At 37.4% G+C, this 14,661-nt stretch overlaps 1 protein-coding gene across 1 annotated transcript; it reads right to left on the bottom strand.

Moving 5' to 3' along the window:
- Window positions 1-538: 538 nt before the first annotated feature.
- LOC144652264 (bifunctional polynucleotide phosphatase/kinase-like) lies at window positions 539-14,604 on the bottom strand. The gene is made up of 18 exons (XM_078512288.1): window positions 14,361-14,604; window positions 12,871-12,917; window positions 11,577-11,999; window positions 10,558-10,637; window positions 9,351-9,408; window positions 9,161-9,181; window positions 8,078-8,164; window positions 6,786-6,857; window positions 6,214-6,262; window positions 5,444-5,511; window positions 4,506-4,598; window positions 4,247-4,315; window positions 4,011-4,038; window positions 3,408-3,469; window positions 2,990-3,099; window positions 2,422-2,509; window positions 1,594-1,661; window positions 539-1,225 (listed from the first exon to the last, which is right to left on the bottom strand). The coding sequence occupies exons 1-18, from the start codon at window positions 14,485-14,487 to the stop codon at window positions 1,108-1,110; spliced, it is 1,668 nt and encodes a 555-aa protein (XP_078368414.1). The 5' UTR covers window positions 14,488-14,604; the 3' UTR covers window positions 539-1,107.
- Window positions 14,605-14,661: the final 57 nt, after the last annotated feature.

Genomic DNA, 14,661 nt, shown 5'->3' with positions numbered 1-14,661 from the left:
AATGGCGGACTGACAGGATGTCACTAGTTTGCTTGCGGTTAGCTTTACTCCGGTTTGCTTGCGGTTAGCTTTTATTTGTTGGTTGGAGCAATACTTTTTGGCAGCACAGCTCCAATCACCAGTAAGACACTACCTCTCAAATCACGGGAAAAAATGTTATTCGGTATTAGAACAGGAAAAGGAGATTAGATTTGTGCGATTATGCGACTCTTAAAAGGTGCATAGTATCTTTTATGCAACGCGCTCTATATTATGGCTCGAGACTAAGAAAAGCGTTTGATATTTTCTTATTTCTCATATTTTTTTTTCATTCTCGTTTGGTTACTCAAGCTCTTGCCCTTGGCTCTGCCATCGTTATCAGACCTGGGTCGTGGCCACTCCGAGTGTCTGGGTTGGGTAAAGGGGAACTTTGGTAAAGGTAAACTGTAGTTAACAAAAAAGTGGGATCGCTTTAGCGCAAGGGTTTTGGAAAAGAAATATAACGAAATAACAGAAGAAGAAAATCCTCCACAACATTACCATTGCATATTCCTTCGAAACTTCAAAAATGTCAATTTTAATCATTTTCACCTAAACAAATACAAGGACAAGTCTGAGTTATATAATGTGGTTATTTGCGCTGAAATATTTCAATGCAATTTCTTTTTCTTTCCTATACTTTAAAAATGGAATATGCACAGTTCAGTTACTATAAGCAAAAACAACATAGTTTCTTCCATAGGCTGGTCAACTGAAAAGCGGTTTGGGAAGAGAGAAAGTTGGGGACTGAAAGAAAACATCTTTAAACAGTCTCCAGCCCCCTTCAAAACAGTAGCTTTCCTGAGCTGAGTTGACTAGGAAGAAGGATATTAGCTACATACTAAGACGGCGAAATATGTCTGTTCTGTGTACAATAAAGATAGGAAATTATCTTTAAAAGCTAATCTTGCGCTGAAGCTCCTTGTGTTTTTTGTGTTCGGTATCCTCGCAGATTATCGGCACGACAGAAAATTGAAAGGTTAAAAACAGAGCGTAAGAAAGTGCTGCGTCCAAAAATGCGCAATGATTTTTGCACCCTTTACATTTCTTCATAGCTGCTTCCATTTGGCCCAAACCACATTGCGTCTGTCAGTAAAGAAACAGCATATACAATTCCTTGATCGCCTGTTCTTTGAACTTCGGTATAAAGTTGACTTTAACGATCTCTTCAAATCCCTCATCACAACTCGGTTCTTCATAGGAAGATCTGCAAAATATACATAGAAAACAAAAAAAAACTAAATTACTAACGACCAAGAAAAGCTCCACGGCGGAAATTAAATGCGTAAAAAGTTCATTAATCCTCGGACTGTAGAAGAAAACATTTGAATCTGCGTGTAGTACTGACTTACCCGCATGAGAAAGACGTTAGACATTCACACAAGGTAGAGTTCCAGAATTCCAAGTCTAACTAACACAAGTCGAAGCTATGGCTTTCTGCTTAACGATCGGACAGTCTACATTTGGGATCTCCATCATTTTCCCGCCAAAAAACGTCTATGTCACTGACTAACACCTTTCTCGAATTTTTCTACCAAGCTCACTTTGTATGCAATAGTTTCTTTCCTGACTTACTTGTATTTCACAAAAGCTAAGTGTCCCACGTGCTTATATGAGCTGTCCTTATTCGTCATTTCGCGTATCTAAAATAAATGGAAGAGACAAATACAGGGTGAAATCTGATAAGACACATTTGCACAGTTTTCATAACCAACGATTAAGAACTCGAGAGGCGCCATAAACAAAAGAGTCAGTTTTGTTTAACATCTGTATGTCTACGGAAGATGAAGGGGGCAATTTAATTCAACTGGGATCTAACTTAGCGCACACGAATGAGGAAACATTAACTCTGTGATTAAAGGGGATATGTCACGCAATTTTAGGCAATTTCGGCACTGACCAACTGGTCACAGAATTAACTGAAATATCGCAATAACAGCTTAAAACTGTTGAAAAACTCAATAGAAACACAGAAAGGCCAAAAAGGGGCATGGATGGGCAAAATTCGAGAAGATTTAAACGGATTGCGCTCGGGTAAACTTGAAAAACGTCGGCCCGTCTTTTTTCAAGTTTATCTCAATTTGTATGAAAATGTAATTTACAATGCTCAAAAATCAGCCTTGTTTGTTATCTGGTCGTTATTTTGTCAATAAAAGACTTTTTCTCTGCCAATTTAAAGTTTAGAGCTTTTACTTAACGAAAATAAATAAAATACCTAAAATACCGTGACGTAGCCCCTTTTACAGCTTCTCTGCCATGTTTGTAAGTAATGTAAGTTTTAGTGAACTTTACTGAAAGTTGGCAAGCTTTTCTTGAATTTAAATTTGTTGTAATGTGATGAGCTTTTCTGCCTTGTATTTGATGTGAATTCTAGAATATCTACAAGCATAAAGGCCAACTCACCTTATTGTTATGTAGAGCGTGTTCATAGGAGACGTTAAAAAGAAAACATCGAGCAGAAATCTTGGCTTGTTTCGCACAATCAATGTATCTGAGATTAGAAAAACAACAAGAAACCCACGTTAGTTACACTACGAAATATTAGTGTGATGCAAACAAGACAAAGCTTTTTCAAACTCACTCAGTAATAATTCATCAAGTTAAAACAAAGAAAATCATAACCATGAAGGAGGTTTGGATACCTGGTCTTAATTAGCATAGCTTTTTACGATTTTATTTCTCCGCACTCCGTAGTTTTTGTTTCGATCGAGACAGTGTTTCATCGGCTATCCAAACACCTCGAATTTCGTCAAAAATACTCTCCTGCGCGTCGTATTTTCAACTCTCTTCTCGGTGTTTGGATATCCCGATGAAACACTGCCTCTCGTGTGAGATATATTACTAGAAAACCAGATAGATAGCAAATCAGAGTATGAATTATATCGTTGTCATCTCATTGAAAATTTCTTCAGTTTTCTTTACCCTTTTTTTTTGAAAGAAAGAAAAAAAACAGAGGTGAATGAATCAGTACCTCTTTCTCACTTCCTTTGTCGGGCTTGTGTTGTCGACCACAATACTCTTACCACGTGACAAAGCGTCTTTACAAGCAGACACACATTTCTGCCAAGTACCCAGGCTATCCTAGAAAAAAAAAAACAGTACACATGTATGTCTGTTATAGATTTCTATATCATTTCAGATCTGATCACATTTAACGAAGCCACATTGCCTTTATTTCCTTTTTCCTATCCTCAAAGTGTTGTAAAAAAAAGACATCCAGTTTTTTGACGTTCTTTTGCACATATTACTGCCGTAAAGTCTTTCTCCAATGCTTTCACAGAGCGAATACAAAGAAATTCTGGAGTTTGTTAGCGAGTCAGAGAAGGCACAAAACAGCAACTATCAATTTTTGAAACAATCTTTGAATATACAATATTCTGTTTTCCTACCCTGTTAATGTGAACATATCCCTGTGGTATCAGATGCTCTTTAACAAAGGTGGTTTTTCCAGCTGGCGAATGAAAACGATGAAAAATAACTGTTTTGTGTACAACCCTGGTCAACAGTTTATATATTCTAGGGTTTGTTGACATTTTTTAAAGAGTCGAGAAAGAGAGGAGATTTTTTTACACAAACCAGTTTTTGCGTGAAGAATGGGTCTCTTACGACTCTCGTAAAGCTAAAACCATCGTAATCATAGACTCTTGATCAGCCAATCACAGCGTATCCATGCAGGGAAACGAGCCAATCAGAAACTAAAGCAAAACCAGGCAACCGGTGACACGCACGGGAACATCATGTAAGCCATCAAATCACGGTTGGTTTTGCACGTGCATTGGTTACAGCAGTTGCACGAGCTTTTTTTTAGCCAGTTACAGAGCTCTGTAAGCATGAGTGATATATGTTGAAAACTGAGCGCAGCCAGAATTTTCAAGTTTTCAACGAAGTTAGCAAAATGTTTAAAATAGCATGTTCAAAACAGGTAAAGGCAAAAAGGAGATAAAAACACTTCAACCCGTCTCTTTCATCAATGAATCTTAAGGAATACTTACATGCAGGATAACCAACCATAACAATGAGCTAAAAAATAGAAACACAAGCATATTGTAAGAAACATTGGCATAAAGTGAAAATTGATTAAAATTGAGTAGTTTCTTGAGTGAATTCTCACACCAACTTTTCTCCCATGTTTTTTATTTTCTGGTAGATTCACATAAATGTGCAGGAACGTAGAATCACACAGTAAAGAAAATTTAATATTCGTCTTTTAAAAAGATTTTGTTCATACCTCCTGGCTTTCTGACTTCAGCTTTGCATTCAAGGGATCTAACAAAGGTCCATTGGGATCCAAGTTTTTCTGTGAATAAAAAAAAATAGCTAATGCAACCAGACGTTCTTCACAGAGATTTCAACCTCTTAACACTAAAGTGAACACCTCCTTTATTTGAAATAACGCTCGAACACTATTTCTTTTGACCCCGTTTTGAAATCCAAGTTAATAACAGATGTTTATAAATCATCTAAAAACTACTGTGCATAACACATACCGGCACAAACTTGGGCCACTCAAATGGTGCTGGCTTCTGCTTTAGGAAGAATTCCTCTGGAGTGTAGAAGTTAATTCCAATGTTTGCTGCAAACTTAATCGGGTTATGAGTTAAAATTTATTAAAGATTTGGATAATACAGTGTGAGTTAATGTTCATAAAAATGACCTATGTACCATAAAAAAAAAAAAAAAAATAATTTTTATTTTTTTTTTTTTTTTTTTTTTTTTTTTTTTTTTTTTTTTTTTGGCGCAAAATTTAAAATTAAAAAAAAAAAAAAAAAAAAAAAAAAAAAAAAAAAAAAAAAAAAGAAAAAGAAAAAAAAATTAATGCGTTTGATGTAATCCGGCGTACGCGAGTAGAATAAAAGAAAAAAGAAATATTTAAACTATTTACAATACAGACTTTCTGCAATTTCCACGTCAATGTCAGTGTTCTTATAATGTCTCGTTGAGGTCTTCGTGCCTTAGAGACTCTTAGACAAATGAGTGCAGATCTTAATAATGCAAATGAAATTCGGATTCCGATCCATGACATGGTTTTTGCAATCGGTTTATGATACAATAATAAATATACTGGTAATTAATCTTACATAGTTACAATCCAAGGATTAAAACAGTTATAATGATTAGGCAAATAACATTTCACACCGTGCCTCTACTTTAACAAACAGCCAGTCAAAACAAGAACGTTCTCCGTCTTACAGATTAAGCGTGTCTGGTTTCTTTTTAGTTGTTGAGAAAGACTCTAAATGTGCAGAGAACAAAGACAATTTATTGCTATTTTTTAATTTATTGACTTTACAAATTACCTGGCCGGCATCCTACAGAAACCATAACATTGTACACAGTCCATGTTAGTGCAATTCATAACCACTTAAGTTAATTCCATCAGTTGCTAAGCAGTAGTAAAATAAATCTAAAGATGTTAGTAACCTACTGTTCTGTCATTACAGGAGAAGTCCTTCTTTTTTCCTGGAGCCCAGCCTGCTGCTCGACCTGCAGCATCTAAACACAATACAGTATGAAATAAATCAGTCTGGCATAAGGCCTTCGAACATTACAAATCTCTTTTGCTTTTCAAATGAAGCAGCTATATGATAGTCAATGATGATTCCTGAGCTTTTGAATGGCCGCAGGCAAGAACTCCCCATTGACTTTTTCGGCCAATTTTGAAAGTGCTCAAAAATAGCTGCATTTTGCTGGTTTGTGCTTCGTTTTTTGAGAAATAACGTATGCAAAAAAACTTAGAATTTCGTAGCGGCTTTCTTTTCATGAAGACAAAACAAAAGTAGCTTTAATTAAGTAAATAATAAAGATGGTAAATTTTAAGCTCGGTAATAAATAATGAAGATGAGATGTTCAACACGACACGAGCATGGGACAAAAAAAAATTCCAAGTCCCCAACTGGAATCGAATCCATGGCCTCCCACATACCGGTTGGGCGCTCTAACCAACTGAGCTACGAAAAGTAGCTTTTGTTTCTACGAACAATAACCAGTTAACATGCATGTACATGTCAGTTAAGAACCTGATTAATTTTCAGATGGTAGTATAACATTTTTTCATGCATGCCACTTGGGACCTGGATCCCGAGAGTAAAGCAGTGTGTGAGAGAGGGTTCCAGGGCCACAACTTGACAAAATGGCATCAAGCTCTGTCAGTGGTGTGAGGGGTTTTCTATTAGTTAGCAATAGCCAATCTCTTACCTCCAACATAGAAGCTGTCTTCAAGGTTTACTGTGACACCATCATTAGCCTGTCAGAAAGCAAACAACAAAACAAAATGCATATTTTGCTTCTCTTTTAAGCTTATTGGAAAGTTCTTAATTAACCAATGTATTTTACATATACATGCCACGAAAAAAAGTTCATGGCCATATAAACGATAAATAAAACTATGCAACAGATTACTCTCTCAATCTCATAAATGTGTTTTATTCTGACTGATGTTACATCAAGATACGTTAACAAACATCAGCGTTAATTTCTTATATATGTAAGGCTGCAAGCAAGAATAGGTTGGCAAATTCGTCTCAATTTAATTTAATACACCAGGTATCCAAACTTCTGTTGCAATAAATAATGTTGTATTTCATGAGCATTACCATAGTTAGTAGTCTCCTCTACTAACTATGGCATTACCAAGTACTTAGATGTAAGTATTGTTAATATCGCTTTTATTAATTAGCATCTATTAAGCTAAAATAATCACTGATGGATGTTTTCTGAGGTCAAATCATCTTTAATTCATCCCATGCAACTTGTCTGTTGTTCATTACCTTTTTGATCAAGTGATCCCACATACCAGTAACAGGTTTACGATACACATTAATTCCTGGGGCAATGAAAACCTAAAAAGAAAGATCAGCTTGATTATTAAAGGATCCTAGCGTCCGCCATTTTCTCTGCCATCTAAATTCGGACATTTCGCATGTTGAAAAGAAATCCTTGCCCATCCTTGTGCATTTGTTATGCTAAGGTCTTAAATTGCCACAAATGCTTTTTAAAATTTTCGGTGCTTATTTTTGACTAGTTATTCTATTATTCTTTTGTTTGTTTGGAGTGAAATTTATCTAGTTTAACTTAAAGGATCCTAGTCAGCCTCCGCCACTTTTGATGCCATCGAAATTATGAAAACTGTATGGCGAAGCGAAATCCTATTGCACTTGAAGTCTGTTTAATTACTTTTGGCAGTTTCACATTGATCTTTTTCCTTTAGACACGCTCCACGAAAAATATAATACCAAAATTCTTGTATGTAAACAAAAACAAAGGCGTGGCTGACTAGGGTCCTTTAATACACCCTGTGTATTGTAGTTTAAAAACCAGATTTATTGCAAGGCTGGTACAACGATAGGATGGCAAGATTTATTGGACAATTTTTCAACTAGCAGAGCTAGTCTTCTTCAGGGCCAGTACTGGCCCTGAAGAAGACCAAACCATTAGTAAGAAAAAACTCACTCGCTCGCTTGCTTGCCCACTCACTCACTCTCTCACTCATTCTTACCAGCCTAAGAATCAGAATGCATTACAGTTAACTCTCTGTTAAGTAACAGACACGTCAATAAATAACACCTCTTTAAGAGCACCTCTAAGGGACACCTCTTTAAGATGGACACCTAGTGTTGGTCAGGCCCTGCTGTTTTTCAGTCATTTTAGTTTACTGTTACTTAACTTCCAAAAAGACGGACACCTCTATAAGAGGGATTTAACCTCTCAAGATAGACAGTTGAAGCTGGTCCTGATTTTAAATCAGTAACTCATGCAATAAATCTCCTATTAGCCAAACATGCTCAGTACTAAAGCACTAAGAGAATATATCACCTCTCAGTTTTTTTCAGTACCAGCCCTGCGCCTAGCTGAATTTTATGCTGACAAGAGCTTGGGCTGATACTCTCCCAGAAAGGCCTTCGGCTAATGCTTGGTCAATAAGATCTGTGTTGACACTCCAGAGATTCAGCGTGAGAGTAAGGATTATCCTTCTGAGTTCTAACCAGGTTTGACACAGACATCAATTTTGCTCTGTAGTCTAACACACTTACCGTAAGTGCCTTAATTAATCAAATCTCACCTGAACAGGAATTTTAAGCTGAATAACAATCTGTTCAATCTTGGACTGGAAGTCTGCTACACTCAGCTGCTTCTTAGAAATGTAAAGCTAAGAGAGAAAGTGTAAAACAATAAGTTAAGCAACTATAATTATTACATGTATATCCTCTCTGCAAAAAAGGAAGATTTCACACGGTGTGTAGAGTAGTCTAAAAAGAACAGAGACTAAAGGGGCTAGGTCACGGTATTTTAGGTTATTCTATTTATATTCGTTAATTAAGAGCTCTAAACTTCAAAATGGCAGAGTAAAAGTCTTTTATTTGATTGTCAAAATCATGGCCACCTAACAAATAAGGATGATTTTTGAGCATTGTAAAAGACACTTTCATACAAATTGAGAGAAACTTGAAAAAGGTTGGGCTGACGTTTTCCAAGTTTACCCGAACGCAATCCTTCTCAAATTTTGTCCATCCATGCCCCCTTTTGGCCTTTCTGTGTTTCTTTTGAGTTCTTCTACAGTTTTAAGCCGTTATTGTGATATTTCAGTTAATTTCATGACCAGTTGGTCAGTACCACAATTGCCTAAAATTGCGTGACATAGCCCCTTAAATTATGTTAGGAGATTTAAACAGCATCATAAACAGTTACTGCAATTGAGTGCATGTCAAACTGACACAAAGCAATCATTCATGCAGTGTGAAGTAAAGGTATTGCAAGTGCTTTTTCACACTACACTAATGCTGCACCTCTTCTTCTTCACTGCTTCAAGGCTGTTTTGAACAACTATAGTAGCTGGCTACCTCTTTAGTAGCCAATCACAGCATGTATCAAAAGTCAACTCTTTTTAGTGTGAAAAGTCAATGGTAAATTCACTGGTTGTCCAGTGGGACGCAGAAGACCCATATATGCGTGTGATTGGCGCTGGGGTGTCCATTCAGGTATCCAATTAGTTGCTCGGATCCTGTATTGGACACCCACGTGATCTCGCCGCGACAAATAGGGGCGAAGAAAATCAAAATCGAGAATTTTGTTATAGATACGATTAATATATGTATTAATTAATTAAAAAATGATTTTGTTCTTCAGTACACTCCCAGTAACATACCTGGTTTGTAAAAATGACAATCTGGCAAAGAGACATGAAAAAAATATTTTAATTATTTGGCACAACCACATGATTGAAAATTAAAGTTCACAATTAAAGTTATATAACCACTTATAAAAAATATATTATTAATTTATAAAATTATTACATATTTTAATATATAACTATACAAAAAACTACTGACAATTACCTTGTATCCATTATTCCGAAGGTCATTTAATTTTGTAACAACTTCTGGGTAAAGAATTCTGCAAGTATAAGTAATAAATTATTGAAGCACTTTTAATTTATGTGGGATTCACAAGAAAGGTAAAAAGTCAACTCTTGGTCACAAAGTCAAATGTCCAATGCTTTGAAATGAAAGAGGAAGCAAGAGTTTGCCAAAAACTAAAAACAACTGCATGAGATCTGCAGTAACTCATGGTTATACCTAGAAACAGGCGAACCGAGGAACTTGCCTCCATAACAATTTAAATACAAAAGAAGTATTTTTTCAGGATAGTGTCCCAGGAAAAGGAGAAGCCACGAGCCAAGCGGCCCACACTGCCGGAGCTTATCCCGGTTTCCGTAGCATTAAGCGGCTAGGAATATTTCTACTCCCCCCTGAATGGGATGCTAGTCCATTGCAGGGTCCCCCCCCCCAGCATTATGTCGCCAGCACCCATTTATAATAGACCTGGGTGGAGAGAGGCACTATGAGAGTAAAGTGTCTTGCCCAAGAACACAACACAAGTGACCCCGGCCGGGGCTCGAACTCGGACCGCTCGATCCGGAGTCCGGTGCACTAATAGTATTAATAGGATAGTGTCCCAGGGGGTTACTCAAATACTTTTTGCACAGGGAGGCTCTGCCCCGAGGTCCAACCCCTTACCCTTTTATATACCACTTTGACAAAAAAAGGCACCCCTTTCATATACCTTTTACTGTCAGAAGAAAGGTTTCCCTTTCATATACCGAGAAGACATGACATATACCTAAAACAGGAAGTCTTTATGTCATTTTCATACAGCGTTTAATAAATTTAAATGATACCTCCATAAGGTGCATGTCTTCGAAATATTTTAATGGAAGGCCCTTTTAATACATATATGAGCGATATCCCTACCCTTTCATTTACCTTAACTTGTAAAATCCCCACCCTTTTATAAAACCGAAGCATGAAAAAGGTACCCCTTTCGGGCGGAGTCTTCCTGTATAGGCCAATATAGGAAGTGCTCCCCCCCCCCCGGGATAGTGCCTCAGTAAGAATTTCCGTCTGGCTTTGGCGCCGCAACAAGGGTCAACATAAACTAAACTGTAGCTACCCTGTGCAATGGGAGCTAAAAAAAACTGCCCAAAAGAATAAATTGAGGTAGAGGCCTTTATCATACTTGTGAACCGCAGAGTATTTTGCTCACCTCCAATCTGTTATTGACGAAGAAAAGACCTTCCCTGATTGAGTGGTAATAAGTGTGCAGTCAAGATCAAAACCTGCAATCTAGGATGACACAAATTACTTTGGTAACTCAAACTCTGAAGAGAAACAAAAAACAGTTCAAGTAAGCAGGGTTTCGAGTTATCGGGGTCGATTGATTATTCAATTCGCCAAGTTAATAATTGATAGTTTATAATTTTTTCAGCACTTTAGTACACAGTACAGTGCAAATTAAACTTATCTTGTCAGAAACTCTCACACAATCATAAGTTTTTATGTTAAGAGTGGAAAATGACTGTCAGATAGGTGATTTCTCCGTTGCTCTAATTAAAATCAAATTGCTGTAGTTTTCGTGTTTCAATAAATCCGATTACATGACAAGAAGAGCTAATGGGATGTTTTAATGGGCATCCATGGCAAGCTGCAAGAACCAGAATTCGAGTTATCGGGGTAAATTTGACCCAAATTTTGATAAAGGGAAAAAAATTAGTTCAAGTTAGAGGGGTTTTCGAGTTATCCGAGTTCAAGTTAACCAAGTAAAAATCACTGAAATGTGGGGTCGATTCCAAGGGAAATGAAAGTTTGTTCGAGTTATCCGAGTTCAAGTTACCGGGGTTCTACTGTACCTCAATGCAATGAACAAAGGTTGTGAGCCAATAGATCTGTCACCTGCCAAACAGAGCACTTTTGACCTATACTTGCAAGATCCTCGAAAGTTCCTGCAAGGATATTGCAAGACCTTGCAAAGAATTTACTTGTATTTTAAGATCCTGGTAAAATCCTGATCAAATTTTTGAGGAACTAGAAGATTGCTTACAAAAATCTTTACTAAGATCTAATTGTAAGACCCTTGTCATCTTTTTAGATGTTCATAAGTATCAGTATCTAAACGATCTGTGATAGGTCTTTGAAAATCTTAACACCCTGCAAGGTTTTTGTCCACCATGGAACTGACTCGTTTTTGGAAGAATTTGTTGTTAAAAGCTATTTTAATAGTGATACCTTTGATCTTGCCTCCATCCCTTTACTTGTAAAAATAATAAGCTTTCCATCTATATTCTCCCAGGAATCTTTAGAAGCAGGACAACTTAAATCTTCTCGCTTGACAACCTCTTTGGAATGATCTTTCAGCTTGTTACGTCTTTGTATCTTTTCAACCATCTCATCACCAAATTCTCGACGCATATCCTCCAGGTCTTCGACAGTTAAATTATCATCATCTGAATCACTCAAGGCATCATAACGAGCTTTCTTTGCTCTAGGTTCCTCATCAGGAACGTCATTTCTGTCAGAGGATGCTGAATCAAAGTGAATGAAATAACGATAACTGTCTCCAACAAGACAAAATGTTCCTCCTGGTCCGAGAGATACTGAATCTCCTTTGTTTAGGTTTGCGCCTCCAACAGAACTTGAATTGTTTCCTTGCTGACAGTAAAAATAAGTATGGGTAATCAAATGGCGACGAGTGAAATTAGAAATAATTCACGCACATTTTTCAATTCTTCCCGGCCTGGCGGGGTTTGCATCAGTGAAATCCTCACGGTTCTGATTATATGGTGACAAACGCGATCTTGGGACAGTCTCTCCCGTTGCATCATTTTCTGTTCGCATTCACTTTGAGCCTTCGACTCCTGGTGCGCTGTGATCGCGAAGGCTTAAATCTTTTCCGGCGCCCCCGCTAACTCGGCCATGGATTTTATTTCACGTACGTCGCAAGGTTTCACCTATGATATAATAAATAAATACCATGAAATTCTGAATAATTCTAAAAATAAAACCATGGGATGTAGTGAAATTATGGGACTTATAAACAATGTCACATGAAAGAGCACATGGAACTCAGTTGAGTGTGTAGTCAAGCGAGCGAACCGAGATCTTCTAGTGTAATCAAGACTTGTCAATGCTTTCCCCTATACAGTTTGAGTCAAAAAGTTGCGATAAGTTTCATTCTCGTCTTTCTCTCTCTTATTTTCCCTGCAAATATGTCTACAGGGGGAGTGGTGGGTGGGGTGGGATGGATGGAAATTTGCATTTTTTGAATTTTTTGGTTTCTATTTCGATGGAATACTGTGACTGAAATTTGTTGGTGTATACAAAAATACCACATAGAATAAATCTCTAAACATCCCAAAACAAGTTATAATGCATAAAGCTGCTAGTACTATTTGAGAAATTTATAGGAATTAGAAACTTTTAACTGATAATACCAACGGAGCTCTGTCCCTGCTGCTGTAACTATAAAGTTAACAAACTTGATAAGGTTTTTTTTTAAGAGAACAGTTGTTCATTTGTTTACCTGAGTAACTTGTACTTCCTTTTCTTGATAATTTGCTGTGAGCTCAACTGCAAAATCAATTGAATAAAAAGCTCAACTAAATGCTCATTGAAGTTGTTGCTGTTTGTTGCACCCACAAATAGTTGCTCCAGGTTAGCATTAACCTAAATGTGTGGGGACTGTGTTCCCTGAAATTTCCATTTTTTGTGGGAGGGGGGACCTTCACCCCCCTGTCTCCTCCTGCTCTGCCACCTCTACAGGTCATGGCAAAGCAGTGCTTGTTGTGGGCTAATTCTAGACCAGTTAGCATTCTTTTCACAGTTGCTGCTAATGACTTGCCTGTATATTATGCCAATGCAGGGCCATAACTAGCAAGAGGTAAGACAAGGCACTTGCCTCGTTTAGATTTTAACCCAAAATTGAAAACAACACATTTTTAGTTGGGAATATAATCCCCAGTGGAACAAGAGTGCTTTTTTGAAAGAAATACCTCTTGAAAAATGTAGAAGGAAGAGTTTCAGAGCTTCTAGATTTATAAATTTTCTGGAGTGCATGTCCCCAGAACTTCCTAGCAAGATCTTGCATCTGATCTTGCATCGTCTATGCCAAAGGTCTGGTTATGGCCCTGCAGTGTATCAGCTTTCTTTATCGTTGTCCATGCACTTTTTGTGACTGGGATTTAACAGATTATATTATATATCCTTATAATTCAACTTAAAAAATTCAACCTTCTGATTCAGGATAAGTGTGGCATTTCTGATCTCAGTTTTTCAACTTTTCAGTTAGGCTTTCTGTTTATATTTTCTGTCCCTCGGTTTTTAATGTCGATTTACCACAAACTCCACAAAACATAAGCATCAAAACATTTGTATACAAGAGAAATTGAACCCTTGTTAACCCTGGGTAAGTGCTGGGGACGGGGTACTCAGAGATAATCAAAGGATTTTTGGGGGGTTTGAAATTTTCTATTCCGAGATTTTTCAACCTCATTCCCCAGGGTCTTCCTCTTCCCGCCCCCAGAGTGAGAGAGAGGGGGGCAGGGGAGAGAGAGCCTGGGAACGAGGTTGGGGATTTTTTGGGGTCATGATTTTTGCCCCCCATTCGACATCCCGTCACTTGAAATCCCAAGTACCCCCCTGGGGGTTTATGATCTCAGTTTTTTTAAATTTTCAGTTGGGTATTCTGTTTACATTTTCTGTCCTTCAGTTCTGATGTTAACTAATCTCAAACTAACTCCACAAAACATAAGCATAAAAACATTTCAGCCCAATTTTTAACCCTGGATTAGTGTAAATCGGCTTTCAAACAACCCAGCCCAGCTCTCTATAACTGATGGCCAGTTAATCGAAGAGCGATGAGCACCAAATTTCTCCTTACAACTTTAATCAATACATAATCAAACATACAGTTAATGAAAACACAGATGAGCTGTGTAGCTGTGTAGTAGATTTTTAATCAGTCAAGCGTATAAAAGGTGAATTAAAATACATTTGTCGTGAATGTTGACTAACCTTGGTTTCTAGAGCATTTCTTGTCAGTAATCTTGGTCAGAGGACCTCTCCCAAGGGTCACACTCTTTCCATCTGGGAGAGGAATTGGATCGTGACTTTTATGACAGCAAATCGCAAAGCACTCCATTATACATCTGTTAAATGACTTTTGCTTGTATAAAAAACCTTAGCCACACGGTTAAAGATGCAGAACGAAAATGAGTAACGAAGTCAAAGTGCGCGCCATAAGCCGCCATTTTCAATGTTTTGGAAGTGCAGTATTTGCGAGGCCTGGAACCCAACAGGAAGAGTGTCGATTGGA

Source organism: Oculina patagonica, chromosome 4 (genome assembly GCF_052425735.1).
Source record: "Oculina patagonica isolate OP01 chromosome 4, crgOcupat, whole genome shotgun sequence".
Taxonomy (NCBI): domain Eukaryota; kingdom Metazoa; phylum Cnidaria; class Anthozoa; order Scleractinia; family Oculinidae; genus Oculina; species Oculina patagonica.
The sequence above is the reverse complement of the archived record's forward strand: the minus strand, read 5'-3'. Positions and strand labels throughout refer to the sequence as shown.